We start from the raw sequence: 25192 nt of genomic DNA on the forward strand, positions 1-25192 counted from the left end.
ATATTCATCAGGATGATTGGAGATGGCCCAGGATGAGGCAATTGGGGTTCAGTGACTTGCCCAAGGTCACACAGCTAGTGAATTGTCAAGTGTCTGAGGTGAGATTTGAACTCAGATCCTCCTGACTCCTGCATTGGTGCTCTATCCACTGCACCACCTAGCTGCCCTAGGGAGAGAGAGAGGAGGTAAATGACCAGCCAAAAGCCATACTGGGAGTTAGCAAGAAAGCCAGGACGATAGCCCATATCTCTCAACTCCAAACCTATCGCTTTCTTCCTATACCCCTCTATGGTGACCATTCTAGCTAAGATGTTGCAGCCTGTGTCTATGACTTTCCCACAGGGGATATCCGTAAAGGGATGCCACACTTCCTGCTCATTAGTCCAGATAATACAGTGAGTGGGTCAACATTAAATGAGAATCCTGGTGGATTCACTCCTCCCTCTGACTCTGTACTCCGGTTTTATGCCCATAGATTCATACTCTCATAATTGAAAGATTCTTCAGAATCTCCTCATTTTACACTTGTCTCTATCTCTACCACTTAGGGCTCCATTTAGTTATTATTCATGGTCAACTTTGGTTCCACCCAGTCCTATTCTGACAGATTAAAGCACAGTAAATTTGCCCAGCTTCTCTCTATTTTCCCCACCAAAGGGTATTACCCCATAAGAAATGTGTCTCTTCAACACTCTCACAAAAAGTTGATGGGAACGAGAAGAAACAAGAAATTTAAGTATGTAGACAAGAAAGGATAGATAAAAATCATGAAAAGTTTGTAAAGGGTGAGAACTCCCCAGTTTTTGTCTTTGCGTCCCAAGGGATGGGAGTTAGGGTCCCATCTTCAATCCCCAAGAGCCTCATGGCTCCCCTGGGAAGCTCAATCCACTTTCCCCCTACCCTCTTCTCAAGAAACAGGTATGAACTTTTCCCTTACTCCCTTTCGCCCCCACACACCCCTACACCCCCCCCCCCCCCCCCAGATAGACACACCACTTCCTGCACAGCCTGGCTAAAGCCACTGTCAACTTCCTCCCCTAGCAGAGGAAGTGGGGGCCGAACCAGGTGCAGCAAGAAGACACCAGGACTATGGTGAGCACTTCTTGGGAAGCTCGGCATCGTTAGCATCCCTCCTCAGACCTTACAGGACTCAGAGAACTATTCCTTAAGTGATATGACATGACTATCCTGCCCAATCAGGCCCCAGCCTTCATTTACCTTCCCACTAGCCTCCTTCTCTAACATCCCCACCCATCTCTCCCCAACAGCCTCTTGTCTCCCTGAATGATACAAGTGCTTTCCCTGTAGTCTCTGCTCCATCCTGCAGTCTCCTCTTTCTATCCAAGTCCTAACCTTCTCACTCCTACTTCTTTTTCCCATTGCAGGACAAAGAATATGTGGGTTTTGCAGCCCTGCCCAGTCAGCTGCACAGAAAGTCAGTGAAGAAAGGATTTGATTTCACCCTTATGGTAGCAGGTGAGGATTTGGGGAGTGGGAAATTCCTCTGTAAGGTCCAGCAGGTACGGGAGAGGGAAGCAGTCCATTTTTCTCTGTCTTTGACCAGCCTGGTTAATTCCATTAGGGGAGTCGGGCCTGGGGAAGTCAACACTTATCAACAGCCTCTTCCTTACTGACCTCTACAAAGACCGGCTGATACCCGATGCCAATGGTGAGTAAAGGGCCTCTGGCTGGGATGTAATGTTCTTTTCCCTCCCTGCCTTCTCAGTCTCCTGGTTCTTTCCTTAATCCTCCAGATGGCCTTATAAAACTCTCCATCACTGTGATCACAGGTTGGTTGTCCTGTAGTAGTTAGGCTAGGGTGGGAGACAGACTGAGAAATCTAGTCCTACTGCAGTCTGGAGACACTGGCCATCCCCAGTTCCCTTCCCTTCTCCTTTAGCCTTTCCTCTTCCCTTCAAAGGATCGTTCACCCTCCCAAATCACTGTCCCTTTCTTCTCTCCGGACTTTCCTACTGCTGCCTCTCTTCCCTCTTGTACCCACTCCCTTCCCTTTCCCTTTATGGGATCTTCCTTTGACCCTTGTCCTGCCCTGGTACAGCTCGACTGAGCCAGACCCTGACCATTGAGCGCAGGGGTGTGGAGATCGAAGAGGAAGGAATCAAAGTGAAGCTCACCTTGGTGGACACCCCAGGTTTTGGTGATGCAGTGGACAATGGAGACTGGTGAGGATGGGGGACAGAGAGCATGGGCCATGGGGAGAAGGCTGTGACCCATGGCAAGTATGGTCAACATTGAAGGTGATTAATAATAGTTAATCCAGTTAGACTGATTTAATTTGATAGCCTAAGAAGGGGAATGGGCCTCCAGCACAGGCTCTTAGTGAAAGGGAAGACTAAAAAGGAAAAGGAAGCTGAGAGAATAAGCTTCCCAATCCTTAGAGCTGGGGACTGGTATCCACAGATCCTGACACATTTCAGGGAGTCTGTGAACTTGAATGGGGGCAAAAATCATACCTTCATTTAATATAACTGGCTTTCTTTTTAAGCATGTATATTTTATTTTCTGCATTTAAAAAGCACTGCATTCTGAGAGGAGGTCCATGAACTTCACCAGAATGCCAAAGATGTAGAGGACATAAAAAAGCTTAAGGACCCTTGGCTTATTAGGGTAAGGGGGGGGGGGGGGGAAGAGACATGACAAGAAGGAGAATGAAGGGAAAAGGTAGGGTGTGGGGCAAGGGGGAAGCTATGATAGGAGATTTGGGAGCTCAGGTCAGGCTTACCTCATTTTATCATTGTCTCCCCTGGGTTTTCCTGACCTTCTAGGTCAAATGGAAGATAGAGGTATCACCCAGGAGGCACTGGGCATCTAATCTGGATACAAGCTGGTTTGGAAGCATGGGAATTGGATCATGGGGATGAAACATGGCAGGATAGGATCCCCCATGTTTAGCTACAGAAAGAAGCCTGTGTGACTCCTGGGTCAGGACCCCTAGGGATTGCATCATTACTCCAGACCTCCTGGTTAGGTGGGTGGGAAGGGATTAGAGACCAATCCTCCAGAAATCTGAGGGGCTTCAAGTGAGCTCAGTTCCTTTGATCCACACACGCATGTGCACATACCGCTTTCAGTGTTGAACATTTACTGGAGGAAATATCAAAGACAAATCCAATTTGTTCCCTACTTTGGGGGCCCTCTTCATATTCCCAAGGCTGTACAGTGATGGAGATTCTAATGGGCTCTGGTTCTAGAGTCAGAAGCATTGGCTGCTGGCAAAACTCATTTCCATTTGTGCCTAGCCCTCTTTCAGAACTCCATGGAGAAAGAGAACAATGAGTTTGATCTAACATACATTTACTATCTGTCTATCTCTGAGCAAGTCACTTAACTTCTGTCAGTTTCAGTTGCCTCATCTCTATAATGGGCATAATAATAGTTCCCACCTCCCATTGTTGTTGTGACGATCAAATGATATGATATTTGTAAATCACTTGTAAACCTTAAAGCAGTCATACAAATGCTGGCTATCACCCTCAGGGTCCTAATCCTGAGTTCGGCTCTAGGTCTCCATCATCTAGCTGTTTTCTTCTTCTGGCCTCCTCTTGGCTCCCTCTGCCATAGTCCTGAGCTTGACATGTATGTACAGGATTTGATCACCCTTGCTGGTCTGACAGACTGTCTGAGGTGAGGGAACATCACAAGATTCCCATCACAGCCCTGCCAGGCTCCCTACTTTCCTTGCCTCTGATCCAGAGCCTGAGTTTCTTCTCTCCTGTCCCCCATTCCTTCCTAGCTGGATGCCCGTGGTTCGATTCATTGAGGAACAGTTCGAACAGTATCTGAGGGATGAGAGTGGCCTCAACAGGAAGAATATACAGGACTCCAGGGTCCATTGCTGTCTCTACTTCATCTCTCCCTTTGGTCGTGGGTAAGAGCAGGGAAGGAAACCCTACAGCCCTAGGGGTAGGAATGAGAGATGGGCAAATGCAGTTTCTGGTCAGAAAGTTTTCCCACCCTGGCTAAAGAGGGAGGCTGCTTAGAGAGACTCTTCTCCACTCTATGCCTTCTTTTGGGATGGAGTCAGGATAGTAAATGTTTCACAACCAGCTCTCTCTCTCTCTCTCTCTCTCTCTCTCTCAAAAAGTGTGTGTATGTGTGTGTGTGTGTGTGTGTGTGAACGAGATTAACTTTTAGGTTTAATTTGTGTTATTAACACTTCTCCATCACTTTCTTAAGTCTAAAAATTAATAAAATAAGTCAAGTCTTGATAATGAAAAAGTCTTTGCTAATTTTCAAGGTATAAGCGCTCATGATGAAAATTTAACAACAGGGCAGTCCATCCAAGCTGACATTGGGTAGTACAGTATATTAGAAAGAACTAAGGAGCATAGAATGCCAGAACTAACTGGGACCTTAATGATCATGTAATCTAACCCTCTAACTTAACCCATCAGAAAACAGGCGAGTCCAGAACTAGAAGTCAGGAGAATTGGATTCTAATTCTGGTTCTGTCATTAATTTGTTGTATGACTTTAGACCAATCGCAGCTCCTCTCTGAGACAGACTGGACTTCACCACTTTGGGGGATCTCACCTAATCTGGATCATCTGACCCTGAAGCCCCAGCTCAACTAGGAAGTGGGGGGGGGGGCATTCAGTCAGGATACTGAGGGAATTCTCAACTGGGTGGGTTGTAGACATCTTCTAAGATTCTCCTCCCCTCCCCCAACTTTAAGTTTCTATGATCTGATTCTCACCTCAGGCAGAAAGATGAGTCTTGAGGATGGAAGAGGAAAAAGCTTTGCTCCAGGAAGTTGCCTAGGGAGGGATAGGGGTAGAGCAGGTAGGGGAAGGTCAATAAGGTCCTGGATGGGGTGCAGAGAGGTAGAAATCTAGACCCTGACTGCCCTTGTGGCTTAGGCTCCGCCCCTTAGATGTGGCATTCCTCCGGGCTGTGCATGAGAAGGTCAACATTGTCCCTGTCATTGGGAAAGCTGATGCCCTGACTCCTAAGGAAACCCAGATTCTCAAGCAGAAGGTATGTTTGGGGATGACAGGTACATGCTGAGGGGGTTCTAATCTCAGACCTCTTTCCTTGGTCCTAAAAAAAGTCAAAGTTTAAACTAATGCTTCACCCCTTCTCTCTTCTTCATTTGGACTTTCTCCCTTTTCTTTTTTTCAAGAAAGAATTTTAGCTTAACAGTGAATTTCCTGATAGGGAGGGGGTGTTTAAACTCTAAAAAGATTCCTAAAGGACGTTGTGGGCTTTTCTGCCTAGGAGGCTTTAAAAACATGATTGAAAAACATCACACTCTAGGGTGGTTCAGGTACAAGCCAGTTTGAAGGCCTGAGGATGGTCATAATGAAAACAATGTAGGAGATTGAGACCTGGAGTCTGCCTCAGGTGCTTAGCTGTGTTACCTGGGGCAAATCACTTGACTTAGGTCCCTCAGTAACTATCAGTAAAATCTGTATCAAAACAAAAACACCTGGGTTCTGAAGAAGATGGAGAAAAGCACTTTGTAAAGGGAAGCTTTGTTATGATGATATTCTAACAGCCTCAGGACTAGAATGTCTCTCTCTCTCTCTCTCTCTCTCTCTCTCTCTCTCTCTCTCTCTCTCTCTCTCTCTCTCTCTCTCTCTCTCTCTCTCTCCCTCTCTCTCTCCTCTCTCTCTCTCTCTCTCTCCCTCTCTCTCTCCCTCTCTCTCTCCCCCCCCCTCTCCCCCCCTTCCCCTCCCCCCCTTCTGTCTCCTCATGTATTTCCTCTCTTCTGCTAGATCCGTGAGCAGCTGGAGGAACAGGAGATCAACATCTACCAGTTTCCAGACTGTGATTCTGATGAGGATGAAGACTTCAAGAAACGAGATGCTGAGATGAAAGTGAGGGCCAAGAGGGGGAGGCTCTCACGGGATGACCATTGTCAGAAAGGCGAGGGAGAAGAGTGGGAGCTCTCTGGTGACATAATCCTGGCTATGTCTTTTGATCCTTGCCCTTCTTCAGGAGAGCATCCCCTTTGCTGTGATTGGCTCCAGTACCGTGGTGAGGGACGGTGCCTCCCGGCCTGTGAGGGGTCGCCCCTACCCCTGGGGAGCAGCAGAAGGTAAGGAGAGGTGGAGGACAGGTTGAGGATACAGCAGAGGAGGAAGTTTTCTACCTTGGAGAGGTTAACCTATCCAGGGTAATGGTTTAGATTGGACAGGTAGAGGGAGAACCTCCATGGGTCAGAAGCATAGCCAAAAGTGAAAATCTTTGAAGGAGAAGTCCTGTATTTGATTATCAGATGATGATTGAGTGAATGAATGAATGAATGAAAAAGTATTTATTAAGCACTTACTATATTCCATGACTTTGGACATCACTTCATCTTTCTGGGCCTCAGAGTGGTTACCCCCTCCCCATCACAGTTAATATGGTCACAGAGACTGAGAAGACTGGAATTGTATGTTTTCTTTTAAAGAGGTGTTTAATTGACTATAGAATTTGTCTTTGCCTACGTAGAACATAATAAGAGTTTGGCCAAATGCTTTCTGAGGATCTCCCTTCCATCTCTGACATTCTATGATTCTAAACAGTTTTCTCTGATTCCCATGTTCCTAAATGTGGTCATGATGTCTCCCCAATGTTTCTGTTCCCTTCCAATCCTCTCTTCTTCATATCCTACTAGTGGAGAATCCTCATCACTGTGACTTCCTTAATCTGAGACGGATGCTGGTACAGACTCACTTGCAGGATCTGAAGGAGGTGACTCATGACCTGCTCTATGAAGGCTACCGAGCCCGTTGTCTTCAGAGCCTGGCCCGTCCTGGGGCCCGGGAACGAGCCAGTAGAAGGTGAGAGGGCCTCCAAAAACACACAAACCCTTCCCCAACCCTGGATTCCCGGTGGGGCAAAGGAGGGTGGTAGGTGGGTGACTGGGGTGGGGTGGGGGATCCTTAAGTTCCAAACCAGTTACAAGTCTCTTCCTTTCTTCTTCCTGCCTTCAGCAAGTTGTCCCGACAGAGTGCCACTGAAATACCCCTCCCCATGCTGCCCCTGGCAGAGACAGAGAAACTTATCAGAGAAAAGGATGAGGAGGTGAGTTCCTTTGGCTGCCTCCCCCAACCTGGGAGCTGGGCTTCCCACCCCATCTCCTCAGCTGCCCGGGAGGGGCCCATCTCACATCCAGCTGAATTTCTCCTAACCTCTCACTGCTGCAGCTGCGCCGGATGCAGGAGATGCTGGAGAAGATGCAGGCCCAGATGCAGCAGAGCCAGGGAGAGCAGTCTGATGTCCTTTGAACCCACCATTTTCCTCTTATCCACTCCTTTATTACACCCTGGGGACCTGCCTCCAGCCCCTTCTCCCCTAGTCTCTTAAGGCCCAGGCAAATTGCTCAGCACTCACCTCCCTTGATTCCCTTCCAAAACATGCCTGGCTGAGCTCTAACCCTTAGCTTGTCCCATTCCACTGAGGCTCATTTCCTTCTCCATGGATATTTGGGAATCTTACTGACCTCCCTGCAGCTCCCTTCTCCCTCAGCTCGCCTTCTCACACGTCCTGTATTCCATCTGATCCTGTGCAACTGCTTCTTCTCCTTCTTAAGTCAGTCGTCTGTCAAGGCTGATTTTGTTCTTCACAACAAGCATTTATTAAGCACTTACTGTGTATCCCAATGTCTTGAAATAAAAGTTGATTTCCTTAAGGGTCTCTGCTCTGTATATTGCTGAGAGGGGGTGGGGAGGATGGTCTGGTGTCAGGGTGGGGCAGGGAAATGCAAGGAGTGACAGGGAAAGGAGAATTTTGAAAGGTAGTCTGCGGCCTGGGAAATACCTGCTTAATGTTTGAGCCAAGAGTAGAGAATAGGAACTGGCAAGCAGACTGCTTCCCTATGAGAGCGGAGGGGCCCAACCCTGCCGCCTGCCAGACTGGAATAGAGAAGGGCTGGGGGACGACCAAGGGAGTGGCTGGGACTGGGGAAATCAGACAGCCAGATCCCTGAAGGAGCCTTCCGACTACAGGGCTGGAGGGTGAGGGAAGTGAGGGAGAGCAGTGAAAGGCAGTGCTGGGCCCCACCTCCACCCCAGACTGAATCCGGACATCCATCTATCCCCTGCTAGCCTGTTATCCTGAAGACCCCCACCCCCATCTTCTCCATTAACACACCCTCCTTCTTCTCTTTACATCCATCTCCTCACACTCATATATACTCCCTTTCTCACTCTGTATGTACCCTCCATCCCCATAAACACTACTCCCAAACATACCCTTCGTACACTCATGCACATATATGCAGTCTCTGTGTGTATGTATATGTGTATATGTATGTATATATACTCCTTTCAAATATATAACATATATATCATATACCTTTCCCTGCAAACAAGCCCTTACAAATATTTATACTCCTCCCACAAATATGCCTTTTACCAATCAACCAACTAACCAACATACATGTACACATTCTTGCTACACATATATGAACTTCCTCTCCTCACATATAAACTCTCCACAAAGGTACTCCACCATATACATATATTCCCTTTCTTGAATATAAATACCCTTCATGAATACAGACCATATATACAACCTTTATTGTGCATGTACCTCATATGGCTATAAGGTCCTAGGATCCTAGATTTGGAGCTAGAAAGAAGATATTAAAAGTCTTCTAGTTCAGCTCCCTCATTTTAGCAATGAGGACAATGAGATCCATAGTGGAGAAGGGACCTTAAGAAATAATGTAATAACTAAATAGTAATTGTTTCTCTTTGACCCAGGAAGCCTGGGGGTCTTCCCCTCCCAGTTTGATTTTTTAAAAATTTTATTTAAAGGGACCATCCCTTGGCTAACTACTTAAAGAGACCTATTCATTGAATGGATTTGAGAATCTGATAAGACCTTTGCCTAAAAGGACCAGGGTCTCACACTGCATCCTGGGTCATCTCTAGTCATCCCAATAAATATCAGGCCTCTGAATCCAGATGGCTCAGGAGAAAAAAGTGAGGTTGGTGACCTTGTACAGCCCTCCTTCCCTCAAATCAAAGTCATATCATCATCCTGATGTCATGGTCCTCTTTGAAAATGAAGGACAAACACAAGCCCTAAGAAAGCCATTGGGAGTAGCATTATGTAGGGTGATAAGAGACTTAAGTCTGGAAAATTGGATTCCAAGCCTGACTGAGATAACATTATGTGACCCTGAGTAAGCCACTAACTTCTTGCCTCAGTTTCCTCATCTGTAAAATGAAGAAGGTTGTACTTAATAGTTTCTAAGTTTCCTTCCAGCTCTATCATCCTACAAGTGGGAGAAAATCTTCCCTCCTTTCCTACTTACTACTTTTTGCATCCCTTTTTTGTCCCAAAATGTCCCTGTTTGGTTGAAATTAGAGTACCCCAAGGTCTACTGTATGGAGATGTGGAGGAGGAGGCAGGAGACTCTGATTTGATTCTAGATCCCCTTCATATCCCTCCAGGCCCCAGCTCTGCCCTCTCATGGAATCAAACCAGGGGCCTCCCACAAAAGCCTTTCTTTCCTTCATGAACAGGTTTCCAGCAGAGCTTTCTTCAGTCACCTCAGGTGAAAATAAAGATCTCCTCTCTTCCCCTCAGCCCTCCTCCACAGAAAGATATTGGGGAGTCATCAATAAGAAACACAAGTTCATCTTTATTTGGGGAATAAAGGGATTCAGATCCAGAGGAGCTCAATTCTCCCCATTCCGGGGACCCAACGAAGGGAAGCTGAGGCTCTGGAGGCCTCTACTCCTGGTCCTTGGCGTCTCCATGGGTGATAACATAGCAGATATTCTTGTAGTCCACATTGCCACCTACATCTGGGGGGAAGGCTGCCCACATGTTCTTGATCTAGGGTACAGACAGGACAAGTCAGATAGAAGGAGTCATTTCTCACAGGAGCCTCCCTCTCCTCTCTCTTTCCTCCCCTAAAATAGATAAATTTTCCCTCTCCCTTCTCCTCAATTTTCTTCCTCCAAAAAACTCACTTCCTCCTGAGAGAATCGGTCACACTGGGTTGTAAGCAGCTCTTCCAGACTGGGGAGGAAAGAGAAATTATAGGGAATAAAATGGTTTGTTCTGGAGAACAGTGGCTACCTCTCTACCCAAAAAAGAAAGAAACAAACAGACAGGGGAAGTTATAGATGGAAAACACTGGGGCTAGAAACTTGGGTCAGGGAAGGAAGGGAGAGCATGGGACCTTAGGCACAGGGAGAAGGCTGCCCATGAACAGACCAATATGCTACTACTCACAACTGCTTCTTGATGGATCCCTTCCCCTCAGGGTCCAGGACTTTGAAGGCTCCAGTAATCACATCCTCTGGATCAGCACCTGGAGACAAGGAAGGCTGAAGCTAAGTTCCCATGTTTTGGGGGAAAGGGTGTGTCTCTTGGGGAACAGAATACTGGAGCCCCATGGAGAATTAGGTAAGATGAATGGTATGTATACTCAATACTTTTAAACTCACCCTTTAATTTCTCTCCAAACATGGTCAAGAAGACAGTGAAGTTGATGGGTCCACTGGCCTCCTTCATCATGGCATCCAGTTCCTCATTCTTCACATTCAGTCGGCCTATGGGGTAGGATGGGGGGGGAGGGGACAGGGATGGGATAGGTTTCAAATTGTGCTCTTGAGAAAGGCTGTTTAATAGGGGGGAAACTGGTTAGGAATGAGCTAGACAGCCAAGAATGAGTACAATGAAACCTGGGTATGAGTCCCACCACTGCCACTAACTGTGTGGTAATCCTGTCTCTGTGACTTTGTCTCCTCCTCTGGAAAATGGGGAGATTGGACTAAGTGATCCAACTTTAATTAACGTTCCTCCTAACTTTCTTGGACTCTATGGGAAGCTAAGACAGTGGAACTAAGTCACTCAAGTTCTGATAGAGAACCGTGGCTACCAGAGGCTAAGATAAAAGCTAAGAGGCCTGCAGGCTTTGTGTTTGGATCCCAGAAGAGGAATGATATATGATCTGGACTTAAAGGCTGAGGAATGGTGGTACTCTTACCCATAGCTGCAAAGGTGTCCCTTAGATCTTCCTTGTCAATGATGCCATCTCGGTTTTGGTCAATGACGGTGAAGGCCTAGGGAGGGAGGGGAGTGTTGAGGAACAGGAAAAGAGAGGGTATGGGGATTCTGCTTTCCTCCTCATTCCTAGGACTCAATTCTCTTAAGCGCTTCTCCTCAAGCCCCCAGTTTCATACTCTCTGTTCCATTCCTCCCCCCACCTCAGCTGTTCTCAACCCTAAGGATGGAAGGAATTCTCCCTTTCCTTCTCCCCACCCCCACCCCCACTCTGGGACAGGTGCACATTCCAGGGAGGGGCAGGGGAAGGAAAGGAGGGAGAAGAAACCAGAGTTGTAGGAAATCTTGTTGACTGACAGCTGGGAGCCCAGGACACCTGGCTTCATGGGGCAGCCTGGCACCAGGACTCCTCACTGTCTCTCCCCTCATACCCTCCTATTTCCAGAGCCGCCCCTGCCCTCCCCCCCCCCACTCTTACCTCCTTAAACTCCTGGATTTGTGTTTGGTCAAACATGGAGAAGACATTGGAGCTGCCACCCTCTACTGCCCTTCTCTTGGCCTTCTTGGGTGCCTGGGGGGAGAGGAGATAGGTGGCCAAAAGGGTCAGATGCCTGGGACCTGCAGCCTAGCAAGTCTTAGTGAAAATCACTGGAGAATCAGTGACTGTAGAGCAATAGGGAGGGGATGATAGGCTGAAATCCTCAGGACAGGAGTTAGCTTGTGGGTGTCAGGAGCAGAATGAGTGAGGCTCCTGGAGCTGCTTCCCAGAGCTTCTACCCCTTCTAGGTGCCCTTGGCTTATTTGTGGCCTCTGCTGAACGCTCATTATGACTCCAGTCCCTGGAGCATGGTGGTAGAGACAGAGGTAGTGGTGATGGTGATGGTGGTGATGGGGCCAGGAGATCTGTAAGGAATATACTACAGGCAGAGGAGTTAGGGGTAATTCCCTTGGAGTGCCTGTGGCTAATTTCCTCTCTCTCTCTCTCTCTCTCTCTCTCTGCCTCTCTCTTTTTTTCTCTCTCACTATCTCACTGTCTGTCTGTCTCTGTCTCTCACTCTCTCTCTCTCTCTCTCTCTCTCTCTATTTCTTTCTCTCTCCAACTTTTCTTATAGAGACAGAATTCTCTCCCTTTAGTTGGACAGATAGATGGATAAATTACCTCTGTGTGACTTAAAACTGGATGCCCAATGAATCTGGCTGGTGTAGGGTCAGATCAAGGTACATCATGGGGAGGAAAGTTCAGTTATCACAGTCAAGTAAGATCACGGTTATTAGCCTCATTGTCTTGGTGACCAGGGTATCACAGAGTATTCCTTCTACGCTGGCATGCTCTAGTATAAGACTGAATTCTGTGGACAGCGTGGCATCACTGAAGGTTTGGGAGAAGGGAGATGACAGGATTGGAGCTATACTTCAGGGAACTCTACCAGTAGCTTTTATGACTTAAAGCAAATCTTTTAACTTCCCTGGGCCTCAGTTTCCTTATCTGTAAAACAAAAATATTGGAACTAGATGGTCTATTTAGAGCCTCTTAAATACAATTATCTTACTGACTGGCCTGTGGGTTCTGCTCCCAGGTAAGGGTGTGTGTGTGTGTGTGTGTGTGTGTGTGTGTGTGTGTGTGTGTGTGTGTGTGTGCCTGTGTGTGTGTGTGTCTGTGTGTGTCTGTGTCTATGTCTGTGTCTGTGTGTGTATGTATAGGGGAAGTACAGTGAGGATTTCATGACAGTCACCTGGAGTAAGGTGACTAAGGTCTTTCTTTGTTCCTAGAATAACTCTGTGTGAGGGAAGTGGATTTTCTTAAATAGCGGAGGTGGAGGTCAGAAGGGATTGTCTATCATGTCCAGTATCCCTATGTTGCAGTTATGCTGATGGGGTTTTCTTTCTAGCCTTAGGAGTTAGACTTGGAAGAGGTCAGTCTCTTTGACTTGACCCTGAGGTCAAGTTGGCTGGTCCTGATGCTTGAAAGTAAACACTGTCTTGCTATTTATAGCTCTATGATCCTACAATCTCAAGGTAATATTGGAGAGGGGGCAGGTTGGGAATTTCTTCTAAGGTGTTACTATAGCAATTACTGAATTTTAAGCACATCTATTCCTGAGGGAACACTGACAGTTACTAGAGTATAGTACACTTTCTAGTACAAGAACAACGTGGCATTACTTGGGCAGAGATTTCTTGTAGTCTTTTTGGTGAGGTGGGTGGGGATAAACATGAGAGTGGTCAAGTTAGGGGATGTTTCTTCTATTCCCTTTTTATTGAACTTTCTCCATCATGTTGAATTCGATTGTCTGCTCTGTTGCTTACTTGCTAAGGGACCTTAGGCAAGTCACACCCTGCCCTTCTGAGCCTCAGTTTCTCTATCTGTAAAGTGAAGAGGTTGGTGATCTCAGGTGATCTCAGAGGTTATTTCTACCTTTCACATTTTGACATCTCATCATCTCAGAGGCATTCCCCTCTTTGTTACTGACATATTTTTCTATGAGATTAAACTTTTCCACAGAACCATCCTCTTAGCTGTCTTATGTCTTCAAAAAAATGTTCCTGCCTCCCCCCAAGTTGTCCTATAATTTAACAGAGCTGGGGGTCAGTATCTGAAGGTTTTAAGGTGGGGAGAAGGGAAGAGATCTCACTTACCATGTCTTCTCTCTGTGAGGCTGGGTGACGGCTCTGGACGCTGGAAGGAATCAGAGCAGAGTGACAAGGCTTGGACAATTCCTCTGAGGTTATATACCCCACTCAGGGGAGCTCTTAACATACCAGGGTAACCTTAGCTGAGTCTTAGAGTTGGAAAGGGGAGGGGCTGGGTAGAAAAGGAGCCAGGGGCTGATGTGGGGGGGAGAGATGAAAAGGGGGAACAGATGGCTACCCAAGATACCGAAATAGCTCTAGCACACAGGCCTCTCCTTTCTTGGAGAAATGAGGGGGAGGGAAGCAACTGGAGATGGAGGGAGATCTTAGGGATGTTCTAACTCAGGCATGGTCTTCATGGAGGACGAGTGTACAATGTTGGGGTGGGGGAGAGGGAAGCAGAATGTGGGGTGTGGCAGATGAAATCAGCATGGGATGTTTTTACCTCCCCAGAAGGCACAAAGATTCAGGGGGACTAGACTGGGGAAGGAATGAGAGATCAGGGAAGTCAGTGGCTTCCTGGGCAGTAAAGGAGATACAAAAATGAATAAGACATAGTTCTTAAGGAGTTCACAGGGAAGCAAAACATTTTCATAACAAGGATGAGCTAACAATACCAGGAAGTTATGCTAGGTACCACATGTGTGTTCCCAGTAGTAAGCTTAGTTGAAATTCAGAGGAAGAAAAAATCATTGTAGAATGGGGTAATCTGAGAAGACCCCTTGGAGGAGATGGGATTTAATCTGGGTTTTTACAGATAGATAGAAATTAGAGAGGTTGGGAAAGGGCTTTGCAAACCGGAGATCGACATAAGCAAAGCTGCCGAAATCTGAACATGTGAGGATTCTATGCAGAGGTAGCCATAGATAATAGAGCCCTGGGTTTGGAGTCAGGAAGACCTGAGTTCAAATTTGTCCTTAGACACTAGCTGTGTAACTCAAAACAAATCACTTAAACTCTTGTGCCTCAGTTTCTTCATATGTAACTATTTCTCAGGGCTGTTTTTAAGGATTAAATGAGGTAATATTTGTAAGGTACCTGACACATAGTAGGTGATTAATAAATGCTTAGTACCTTTCCTTTGTTCAGGAAATAGTGGATAGAAAGAAAGGTTGGGCCTTACACTATTAAAGGCCTTAAATGACAGGCTGAGTTCAGACTTGATCCTATGGGCAATGGGGATCCACTGAAAGTTTGTGAGCTAGAGAGGGTATGATGATCAAAGCTGTTCTGACAAATAGTTCTGAAAGGTTGTTCTGCCTTAGGTAGGGGAAAGGAGACCTGTAGTAATAGATACAGTCTGAGGAAATGGCCAGGCTTAGACTCAGGTGACCCCCCCCCACCCAAAACAGAGAGAGATGCAGGCACTGGGTGGTCAAGGACCAGAAGGATGGATAGTTAATAGAAGAGAAAATAAGATTTAGGGGATGATACAGCTTGAGAATATGGATAGGGCCCAGGAAGCCAGGGGCACCTAAAGAGCTTCTGTCTTCTGCAGGAACTTGACATTCTGGGGAATGCTCCTTGCCTCTGAGAATGTCCCTCCCCTAGTACCACGCCAATGCCTCTAAGACATTTTCCTTTCTGGGCACTGGGGACGGTCCACCTGTTGTCTCTGATGAGGGGGAGGGGGAAGGAGACACCTAAACTTAGCATCAGCTGCCCCCCTGCTGGCCTCCTAACCAATCCTCCCCTCCCACCCTATCCCCTGACCCCAGGGCCCCACTGCTGAAAACCTTATATGGGCAACAGGGACCCAGTGCAGTGGGGAGAGGGGACTTAGACCATAGGTGGGGGGAGTGGAGATAAATTATTCCTGGGGTCTATCACTCCCCCTTTATGATATCTAAAAGACAGGGTGCCTGGGTTCTGGGTAGGGAATGGAGTATCAGAAAGAAATCAAAGGGACATGAGGGTTTTTAGGTTGGACATGGGTTCCAGAAAAATGGAGTGTCATCCCAGGGAGAGATAGGGAGGGGGAGTGGGAAAGGTGAGGAGACTGGAAAGATAGGGGACTGAACGCCTGAGTTCTGGATAGAGAATATAATTACTCAAAAAAGGAGAATAACAAGTCAGTTGAGGGAACTCTGGAGCTTGTGGGTGGTTAAACACTTGAGTTCTAGGTGTGGAATTGGGTCTCAGAGTGTTATGGAGGAACCCAAGGAGGACTTGAAATCTGTGGGACTGGATGCATTGGGTGCTGTATTTAAAAAATGATATCTTCCAGAGAAAGATCAAGGAATTGAGGAACTCTGGAAGAATTGGATGCCTGGTATCTGAGTGGGGAATACGATCTTAAGAGAACGGAGGTTTGACGGTGGGGACCTCTGATGTCTGAGTCCTGGGTAGAATCAGATTACTTCGGAAAAGAAAATTTTGGGAATTCAGAAAAGTTGGGGAGTGTTGGCTGGGGAATGAAGTCTTAGACACAGTGGGATGTTGAGTGGACTGGAGAGACAGCAGCCTCGGATAAGTGGAATCTAGGTGGAGGATGGGATCTCAAAGCCAACGATTAGGGACAAGCAGCCTCGGATAAGTGGAATCTAGGTGGAGGATGGGATCTCAAAGCCAACGATTAGGGACAAAGGACGGGGGGAGGGGCTGCAGCAGATCAAAGCAAGCCGATGATCCTTTATTAAGCACCTACTGCATGCCAGGAACTGTGCTAAGCACTGGAATCAATCAAACAACACGGTAAGGACAGACACCTGGATTCTTAGAGGGGAAAAGTTCCGGGATCAGAGATTCATTCATTCATTCCTTCCTTCCTTCCTGCCATCGCAGAACATGTTTGAAGCTCCCACTACGGGCAGAGCATTGCGAGAGGACATGAGGGGCAGACCGAGGCAGGAGTGGGGTGCCCAAGAGCTCTCCTGAGCTGTCCCCGACTGTCCCTCCCGCCACCTGCCACGGACTGTCACTGCCTGTCCCCGCCTGTCCCCAGCGCCACCGCTCCCGCTGGCAGCCGCAGGACCTTCCCGAGGTCTCCATTGGCGGGCCCAGCTGTCAGTCTCTCTCGTCGGCCCCGGCCTCCTGAAGACGCATCCATTGGCTGGAAAAGGGGAATCCCTCCTACGATCAGCCCGCCCACTGGAGGTCATGCTCTCCTCCGCAAGCTTTCTATTGGCTACATCGGCTGTCCATCACCGCCCATGTGTGATGTCACATCTGTCAATTTTGACCCTGTCATCACTTTCTCATTGGTTCACCCACCTCTTTTTCTCACTTCCTAATAGCTTGAGAATTCTGTGCCCACCTTTTCCCCCTCAAACTCCACCCCTCCTTTATCCTTCCGCGGTCAAACTCTCGCTAACTTTTATCACTGGCCAGCAGTTGCCAACACCCTCTTTTTTAATTGGTTATCTTCTTCAACCCACCTTCTTCCGCCTTGTTTTCCATTTTGGTTGGCTCCCAAAACATTTTCCTTACAGCACGCCCCACCCTTGCTTCCTCTTCCCTGGGATCCCACCCACTTTCCCCTGATTGGTAAAAGCATCATCCTCTTTCTCCAAATGATTGGTTAGGATTCCATGGAAGGCGGGCTAGAGGAGGTGAGGTGGGCGGGATTACATTTCACGCAGGCGCCAGTTGTTTGACTGGAGCTGGGGGGGTGGGAGCGCTCCTCCCAGTTAACGATGTTGTGCGCAGGCGTGAAGACGGCCTCCAGCCCAAAGCGGGGAGAGAGTTAGCGCGCGAGCGAGGGTGAGAGGGCGCGAGCCGGACCCCCGCGCGGCGCCCGCCCTGCGCAGCCCCCCTCCTCCCCCTCCCCTCCCTCCCTCCCCCTCCCTCTCAGCCTGCTCGGGCGCCCGCCATCTGGCCAGGCCGCGCCCTTCACCCTCTGCCCCCTCCCTCCCTCTTTCCCTCCCTCCCTCCCCCTTTCCCTCCCGGTGGGTGGGGTGGCTCCTCCCCCAGGCCCAGCCTCCGGGGAGGGGGATGTGAGGAGCACCTCGGAGCGGGGCCGTCGCCATGGAGACAGGCCCGGCGCCCTTGGTGGCCCCCCCACGCCGCCACGGCACCTCAGTGGCCCCCTCCCCACCGCCTCGGGGCTCCCGGGCTGGGCCTGTGCTGGTGGTGGCCCCAGGGCCCCCAGTGACCACGGCCACCTCCTCTCCGGTCACCCTGGTGGCCCCCGGGGAGGCCCGCCCAGCCTGGGTGCCCAGCGGCCACAGGCCCCCCCCTGGCATCCCCGGGAGTCGGCAGCCGCCTCCGCCAACGTCTGCGGGGTCTCCGGGGCCGGCCGGGAGCACAGGGACCGGGGGCAGCACGGTGGTGGTGCTGACCCTGGAAGCTGTGACTTCGGCCTCTGGCCGGGATCCTGACCCCAGCCCCACCAGCGAGGTGAGGACAGACAGCCCGGGCACCACAGGAATCCCAAGGACAGAGCCTGGGCCCGGCCCAGCCTCGGAACCTCATGGCAGGCCGGTGGCACCAGGAGGGGTGGCAGCAGGAGGAACAGCCCTGCCCATCGATGCAGTGACCCCCGAGGTGGGGACGGACCCTGCTGCAGGGAGACCGGAGGCAGCAACAGTCACCTTGAAGACAGCCCCTGTGGGTGACTCTCTGGTCAGCAACTCAGTGGGACTGACCACATCAGAAGTGGTGGCAGCCCTGAGACCGGAGCCCACCGGATTAGCTGACTTGGCCCTCTCTGGAGCACCTGTGTCTGTGACAGAAGGCAGTACAACGCTTGTGCCTGTTGTAACAACTTCTGGTGCCATGACAGCCAAACCTCCTGTTGCACCCAGACCAGGAATGGTGACCACTTCAGGAACAACTGAACCGGCTACCGTTGTAACAGCAGGACTGACAATAGATGGGTTATCTGCTACAGAGACAGTGGCAACAGGTGAAACAGTTGTGGCAGGGGCGATGGCAGGCCCCACCATTGCAGTGCCATCGGGGACAGGAACAGAGTCTCCTGCAGTTAGTGAGACTCCAGTAGCCACAGTAACTGTGACCCCAGCCCCTGAGCCAACTGAAGGTTCTCAGGACCTGGGCTCCATGTCTAGCTTAGGTCCTGGAATCCAAGGACCTCGTGGACAGGCCCCAGACAGCCTGAGCTACCTGGACTCTGTGAGCCTCATGTCAGGTACCTTAGAGTCCTTGGCAGATGATGTGAGCTCCATGGGCTCAGACTCCGAAATCAACGGGCTTGCCCTTCGAAAGACAGACAAGTATGGATTCCTGGGGGGCAGCCAGTACTCTGGAAGCCTGTGAGTACTGGGGACCCCATGGGACCACTCCTGGTATGGGGAGAAAGGGCCCTTCAGAAGGGGTGACATTTTTAAATCCTGTCAGTTCCATAGTTCCTCCATCGTGGTGTTCAGTCTTAGACAATATTGAGGTTTGCTTTGAATTAAACTTCAAAATAGAGTTTAGTTCATTTATACTGACCATCGATCAGTAGCTTGTTATGAAGCCTGGTGTGGTTAAAGAACACTGGACCTCTGAATTGGATCATTTAAGTCCTAGTTTCATCTCTGCTCCTAACTTGCAGTGTTGACCTTGGACAAGTCATTAAATAGTCCCTGGGTTTATCTCATCTGTAAGAAGAGGGGTCAGACTACATCTTTAAGGCCCCTTCCAGTTTGGACAGTCTGTGGTTCTTTGATGTTAAAAACTGGCCATAGGGGAGCAGGTGTTTTTGGCTTAAGGGTTAAATAGCAGCCCATTAGGAATAATATTTAAAAATTTAGTTGGATTACAGACTGAGATGGAGGTTCAATCTTATTCAGGCAAGGAAACCACAATGCTTCAGTATAATGTAGGTGACAAGGGATTCTTGACTTTAACCTGAAGGGTGGGGCCAGGATATATGAAGCCAAAAGTCAAGAATCCCTTGTTCTTTTCTTCTCCCCTGCACTGATGTGGAAGGTCACAAAAAGTATGAAGGGGTGGAGTATAATTTAGGGGGAGGTGAACATTGAATGAAACTTTTCTGAATGAGGGAGCAGAGACTTCTAGGTCTTCACAGGGGAAAGGGGTAGGAGTGCCTCTTCTCCATTTCCTCATTTCCCCAGGCCCTGCTCTCTTTCCTAGTTCCCTTGCCTTCTATGGCCTGAGTCACTCCCTCTCAAGGTGTGGGGTGTGACTGCTGTGACTCCTTCCTTCCCTCTATCTGAATCCTGGTCATCCTTGTTCCCCTTCCTACCACACAATGGAATGACTCCTAGCCCTTCCCTTGGGCTAGGTCATCATGGATATAATGGTTTAACACCTAAAGATTAGGGGTTAAAAATGGGAAGTTGTGGAATCTGAGGAGATTTGAAAGGGAGAAGTTTGAGGGTTTCCTGAAGAGAGGATGGAGAAACTTATGGTTGAGGTGACATCAGTTGGACTCCTTTTCCTTTCTCCCCCAGGGAAAGCTCTGTCCCTGTTGATGTGGCCCGTCAGCGGGAGCTAAAGTGGCTGGACATGTTCAGTAACTGGGATAAATGGTTATCTCGTCGATTTCAGAAGGTACATGAAATGGGGAGAGCAGGGTCAAAGTTTGATACACCCTTCACCTGTGAGGGCCTGCAGCCTTCTATTCCTTTCCTTTTCTCTGCCCTTCAGCCTTTCCAGTAATAAGGAGGGTGGGAGAAAGCAAAACATATCTATAAGTCTTTGGGGAAAAATTATACACAGGAATAGGATCAGCCTGTCAGACTGAATAGTATGTTGTGCTATGTGTGGGGGGGCATGAAAATGGCATATGTTAAATATGTGTAAAGAGAAGGCACAAGTGCCTTTATTTTGTCTGACATTGGGATAACCCAAGGACCAACCTTGCTTGGGAGCTGGAAGCTAGGTCTTAGGATGAGCCCTGAGGGAATGATTGGTCTCTTGAAGTAGATGATGGAGTGTCAGGGCTGATCTAGGCTGAGTAAAAGTCTGTTCTCACTTATGTCATCCTTCCCACTCATGTCTCCTTTCTGCTAGGTGAAGCTGCGATGCCGGAAGGGCATCCCCTCATCCCTTAGAGCCAAAGCCTGGCAGTTCCTGTCCAACAGCAAGGAACTCCTAGATCAGAACCCGGGTAAATTTGAGGTATGATTGGCAGCTGGTTGTCAGGAGAATATTCATATCAGAATGCCAGCTCTGCCTTCTCTTCTGGGCAAGCCAAGGCTCTCCTTCGTGGGTTGGGAGAAGGGTCTAGAGGGCTTTCTCTTGAATACGGCGTCAGGGAAGGATTGCTACAGGGACAAATAACTTCTCCATTTAATCGAAGGAGCTGGAGCGGGCCCCTGGAGACCCTAAGTGGTTGGATGTGATTGAGAAGGACTTGCATCGACAATTCCCCTTTCATGAGATGTTTGCTGCCCGAGGGGGTCATGGGTAAGATTTAGGGGTGGGTGACAGTGTATAATCAGAAAAGATCTTGGACAAAGTTTCATTCAGCAAAAATTTTGATACAGCTTAAGGACCCTTTGCTCAATGTTATGCAGAACACAAAGATGGTTGGTTTCTGCACACCCTGTAGTAAGGGGAAAAGACAAATAACTAAAATTAAAAGTAGGCTATGATTAAGTGACATAAAAAAGGTACAAACTACTGTGGAACTTCTGGCTAGAAAATTAGGAAAAGAATCTTGGGAGAGCATTTGAATTGGGCTCCAAACAATAGGCAGAATTCTGATTGGTAGAGAAGTAGGAGGGCTTTCCCAGTAGCAGGAATAGTATAAGCAGAAGAGCAGAAAAGGAAAAATTACATGTTTTGATACAGTGTAAGTAATTAAGTTTGTTATTGAAATATTTGAAGAGGGGAAAGAATATGAAACTAGAAAAGTAGGTTAAAACTTGAGAACTAAGGAGAGGGATTTGGCCTTTTCTTTTGTGGACAGTGAGAAGTCACTGAAGGTTTTTGAGCAGGTGGGTGGGGAATGACACAACCATAGCTATGTGTTAGGAAGATTAATCTGGTAGCTGTGCATTTGCAGCACAGATTTGAGCTGAGAAGAGGGGGCTAGAGTGGCATGTGCCGAGACAGTTTCTTAGGATAGGTTTGGGGCAGTCTGAACAGATGTCCTCGAGAACCATTGGATCCCAGTTACTATGGTAACTTTCTTCCCTCTCCCATGCCTGCAGGCAGCAAGACCTATATCGAATCTTGAAGGCCTACACCATCTATCGCCCTGATGAGGGTTACTGCCAAGCCCAGGCCCCTGTGGCAGCTGTGCTGCTCATGCATATGCCTGCTGAGGTCAGAGGGCAGGAATAAGGGACCTGGGGTTGGACAAGGGGAGGAACTGGAGTCTGGCAATACCTTGCATGTGTTCAGAGAGCCAGCTGGACTGATCCAGAAGCCCTTTGGGGTGGAGAGAGGTTGTCAGTGGAGTGGGAATGGGGAGAAGTTTAACGCCATGCTCTTCAGTCCTTACACATCACTGTCCTTTTCCTCTCCAGCAAGCCTTTTGGTGCTTGGTACAGATATGTGACAAATACCTTCCTGGCTACTACAGTGCTGGGCTGGTGAGTAAGCAGTGGTGTGGAACCGAGGCAGACTGGAAGGGAGAGGTTGAGAGAAGGGAGGTTGGAGAATCTTTTCCCCTCAGCACCACCCAGCTGAATGTGGTGTCTCTTCGTCTCTGCTCACTGTTCAGGAGGCCATCCAGCTGGACGGGGAGATCTTCTTTGCCCTTCTTAGACGGGCTTCCCCTCTAGCTCACCGACACCTTCGGCGTCAGCGCATTGACCCTGTGCTCTACATGACTGAATGGTTCATGTGCATCTTTGCTCGAACTCTGCCTTGGGCCTCAGTTCTCCGGGTCTGGGATATGTTCTTCTGTGAAGGTACCCATGCCTAGGGGACACTTCTAGCCCTGCGGTTCTTTCTCAAGTGTCCTCTCTAGGACTTCTGTCTTCATCCTGTTCTTTTGCTTTTTACTCTTCCATCTGCTCCTATCTGAGGGCAAAACCCTCTCACAGAGGAGCCTGCTATTTGCTGTCATGCACTGTCTTCATGGACTTCCTTATCAGGCTGATTTCAAGAGTTTTTCTACTCTTATCACAATATACCAGCTCTAAAAGAGGGTGAGAGTAAACCTTGGGAATGGGATGCAGCCTACATATCGAATAGATTTCTGTTAGTTTCCTCTTCCTGTTAGTTGGCTAATATTAATACCCCTTCTTCATAATCCTGGTCATTTCATAGATGCCCCTGACCCCTGTTGAGAGAACTATAGGCTGTCCTTGGGTTGCCAGCACATACTTAAGCTGAAAAGCCACCCTCGGAACTTGCTGGTTTCTGTGGCAATTGCTAGAGAACTCTGTCATCTTTCTGATGACCCAGGGCACAAATCCTCAAGCAAAATTCATTGTGATTTAGTAAAAGTGGTAAAGGGAGGGAGTCATCTAGGCCTTGATATTTTAAAAAGAGTAAGAGCTTTGGATTCAGCTGGGACTTCAGCAGCTTCCTTTACCCTCTAGTGACCTCTGACACCTAATTTTCCCTCAGGAGTCAAGATCATCTTCAGGGTAGCTCTGGTGCTTCTTCGGCACACGCTGGGCTCTGTAGAGAAGCTTCGGTCCTGCCAGGGAATGTATGAGACCATGGAGCAGCTAAGGAACTTACCTCAACAGTGCATGCAGGAAGAGTTCCTCGTTCATGAGGTAGGTGTCTTGCTCAGCATCTCTGCATTTCCTGCTGTTCCTGGGACTCTTGTGCCTCACTCCCCACTCTGCTCGTTTCAGGTAACAAACCTTCCTGTGACAGAGGCCCTGATAGAGCGTGAAAATGCAGCCCAGCTGAAGAAATGGAGAGAGAACCGGGGGGAGCTGCAGTACCGACCGTCCAGGAGGCTCCATGGCTCAAGGGCTATTCACGAGGAGCGGAGGCGACAGCAGCCCCCCCTGGGTCCATCATCTAGCCTCCTTAGCCTTCCAGGTCTGAAAAGTCGTGCCTCCAGGGGTGGAGCTTCTTCCTCCCCACCTCCTCCTGTTCGGAGAGCCAGTGCTGGCCCTGCTCCAGGCCCTGTGGTAACAGCCGAAGGGCTGCATCCTTCCCTGCCCTCACCAACTGGAAACAGCACACCTCTGGGACAGGTAAAGGAGACCAAGCGACAAGAGAAAGAGCGGCAGAAGCAGGAGAAGGAGCTTCAGAAGCAGGAGAAGGAGAGACAGAAACAGGAGAAGGAGAGACAAAAACAGGAAAAGGAACGGGAAAAGGAGAGGCAGAAACAAGAGAAGAAGGCCCATGGACGGAAGGTGTCGGTTCGACGGAAGGCTGATAGTTCTCCACCCCCACAAGATGGAGGGGATGGGAACTCAGCAGCTGGGGCACGACAGGATGCTTACTTCTAACCTTCTGTCCCTTCCATGCTGGGGCTGGTAAGGGCACTGGCTTCCCTTCACCATGATGAACTTCATTGCCTGCCCTCTGCACTCCCTTGACCTCCCAGACCCAGGGAGCTAGCCATAGGTCTCCTTTCATTCTGCTTGGTCAGTGATGTTCTCTCCCAGAAAAGGCTGTTTCTCTCCATCTTGGTATAAGCGGCCATATCTCAACAGGAGCAGAAGGAGCCAGTGCTGTTTCCCCAGAACCCTCGGCGGGCCTTGTTCCATCATCTGGAGCTGGCCCGATATATTTCTCAGCTGTTGCTGGACCCTGTCCCCCAGCCAGCCCTGTCTAGTGGGCTTGAAACCCAAAATTAAGCAGCTTTTCATGGGACAATGTGGAGTGAGCCCTGAGTCCCGCCTCCCCTTTCCTATTCTACTCAACCAGTGTTCTTCCTTTCCTGACTCCATTAAGTTTCTCATTTACCTTACTAAGTTGTTCTTCCCACGGAACAACTGATTTCTCCTTTTCCCCCTCTTGCTGATCTAACCTTTTCACACCTTCTTCCAGCATGAGTGGACTTTGGAAGATAGGCCTTGGCTATTCCTAGATGTTCACTCTTGGTGGTTCAGCTTCCCAATTTCACAAGAGCTGGGTGAGCCTCTCCTCTCCCCTCAAGCCTTAACCATCTCTCTACATCTCCCCTCAGTGCCAGACTGGGAGGTGGAGGGGCCTCTCTCTATATTATATATATAATATATTATAATATATAATATTATAATATATAATATATTATATATATAATATATATATATCTGATGTCTCTGCATTGTAATTATGTACACAGGACCCTGGGGGTTCAGCCTCTACTTCCTCTCTTGCTCTGTTCACTGGGCTATTTAAGGGGAGTTGGCCTGCGGCAGGAAGGGTCCCTCAGCTAGCCTGCTTGCCTTTCAGTGTCATTTCTAGCTGCTTTTCTTCATATGCTCTTTCCACCACATCTCCCAGTCTCACACACCCATCTCATCCTTCTTGGGCCCTTTCTAATTTTTTCCACGATCTCTTCCCCATTCTTTCCTGCCTTTTTTTGTTCCTGGAGCCTCTTACTCCCCTTTGGGTTGGGTGTCCTCTCTGTTCTCTAAGGGGGTGGGGGGGCCCTCATGTTTACATTCTCTTTCTGCCCCCTCATTTCTCCTACTACATTGCCCCTCTTTCCCCCGAATTGTACAGAGCTTTGTGGAACCAGGAAAGAACAAATCTACTGTCCTGCCCTACACTTGACTCTTGCCTGGTTATTTTTTTTTTTTAGGAGGTTGGGTCACAGGGATTG

The 25192-nt window shown here is 48.7% G+C and overlaps 3 protein-coding genes across 6 annotated transcripts; 2 read left to right on the forward strand and 1 right to left on the reverse strand.

Moving 5' to 3' along the window:
* Positions 1 to 1030: 1030 nt before the first annotated feature.
* SEPTIN1 (septin 1) lies at positions 1031 to 7642 on the forward strand. Of its 2 annotated transcripts, none has more exons than XM_072597574.1 (11): positions 1031 to 1092; positions 1386 to 1476; positions 1565 to 1669; positions 2060 to 2183; positions 3755 to 3889; positions 4881 to 4998; positions 5739 to 5840; positions 5962 to 6061; positions 6626 to 6791; positions 6945 to 7035; positions 7158 to 7642. In XM_072597574.1, the coding sequence occupies exons 1-11, from the start codon at positions 1090 to 1092 to the stop codon at positions 7236 to 7238; spliced, it is 1116 nt and encodes a 371-aa protein (XP_072453675.1). In that variant the 5' UTR covers positions 1031 to 1089; the 3' UTR covers positions 7239 to 7642. The 2 variants fall into 2 exon arrangements, with proteins under 2 accessions (XP_072453675.1, XP_072453676.1); XM_072597575.1 differs by having other exon boundaries at positions 1583 to 1669.
* A 1942-nt stretch (positions 7643 to 9584) lies between these two features.
* MYL11 (myosin light chain 11) lies at positions 9585 to 17195 on the reverse strand. Of its 3 annotated transcripts, none has more exons than XM_072597595.1 (8): positions 16986 to 17195; positions 13615 to 13654; positions 11456 to 11548; positions 10961 to 11036; positions 10419 to 10523; positions 10204 to 10282; positions 9939 to 9987; positions 9585 to 9801 (listed from the first exon to the last, which is right to left on the reverse strand). In XM_072597595.1, the coding sequence occupies exons 1-8, from the start codon at positions 17105 to 17107 to the stop codon at positions 9697 to 9699; spliced, it is 669 nt and encodes a 222-aa protein (XP_072453696.1). In that variant the 5' UTR covers positions 17108 to 17195; the 3' UTR covers positions 9585 to 9696. The 3 variants fall into 3 exon arrangements, with proteins under 3 accessions (XP_072453696.1, XP_072453699.1, XP_072453697.1); XM_072597598.1 differs by lacking the exon at positions 16986 to 17195 and adding an exon at positions 16317 to 16473; XM_072597596.1 differs by lacking the exon at positions 16986 to 17195 and adding an exon at positions 15083 to 15238.
* A 180-nt stretch (positions 17196 to 17375) lies between these two features.
* Positions 17376 to 25136, forward strand: TBC1D10B (TBC1 domain family member 10B). The gene is made up of 9 exons (XM_072597561.1): positions 17376 to 18821; positions 19968 to 20067; positions 20530 to 20637; positions 20819 to 20925; positions 21675 to 21789; positions 21993 to 22058; positions 22190 to 22379; positions 23044 to 23198; positions 23280 to 25136. Exons 1-9 carry the CDS (start codon positions 17575 to 17577, stop codon positions 23886 to 23888), a joined length of 2697 nt encoding a protein of 898 aa, XP_072453662.1. The 5' UTR covers positions 17376 to 17574; the 3' UTR covers positions 23889 to 25136.
* Positions 25137 to 25192: the final 56 nt, after the last annotated feature.

Source organism: Notamacropus eugenii, chromosome 3, assembly GCF_028372415.1.
Source record: "Notamacropus eugenii isolate mMacEug1 chromosome 3, mMacEug1.pri_v2, whole genome shotgun sequence".
In the NCBI taxonomy this organism is placed as follows: domain Eukaryota; kingdom Metazoa; phylum Chordata; class Mammalia; order Diprotodontia; family Macropodidae; genus Notamacropus; species Notamacropus eugenii.

Bases quoted from the DNA above. Each gene is read 5' to 3' on its own strand.
- SEPTIN1 (XM_072597574.1), top strand. The intron at 2,184-3,754 runs GTGAGGATGGGG...ATTCCTTCCTAG, and splicing joins GCAGTGGACAATGGAGACTG to CTGGATGCCCGTGGTTCGAT. The intron at 5,841-5,961 runs GTGAGGGCCAAG...GCCCTTCTTCAG, and splicing joins AACGAGATGCTGAGATGAAA to GAGAGCATCCCCTTTGCTGT.
- MYL11 (XM_072597595.1), bottom strand. From the start codon at position 17,107: ATGATGCTTTTACCAATCAGGGGAAAGTGGGTGGGATCCCAGGGAAGA. The intron at 9,988-10,203 runs GTGAGTAGTAGC...TTTCCTCCCCAG, and splicing joins GGATCCATCAAGAAGCAGTT to TCTGGAAGAGCTGCTTACAA. The intron at 9,802-9,938 runs GTGAGTTTTTTG...TCTGTACCCTAG, and splicing joins ACCGATTCTCTCAGGAGGAA to ATCAAGAACATGTGGGCAGC.
- TBC1D10B (XM_072597561.1), top strand. From the start codon at position 17,575: ATGGAGACAGGCCCGGCGCCCTTGGTGGCCCCCCCACGCCGCCACGGC. The intron at 20,068-20,529 runs GTACATGAAATG...CCTTTCTGCTAG, and splicing joins TATCTCGTCGATTTCAGAAG to GTGAAGCTGCGATGCCGGAA. The intron at 22,380-23,043 runs GTACCCATGCCT...ATTTTCCCTCAG, and splicing joins GGATATGTTCTTCTGTGAAG to GAGTCAAGATCATCTTCAGG.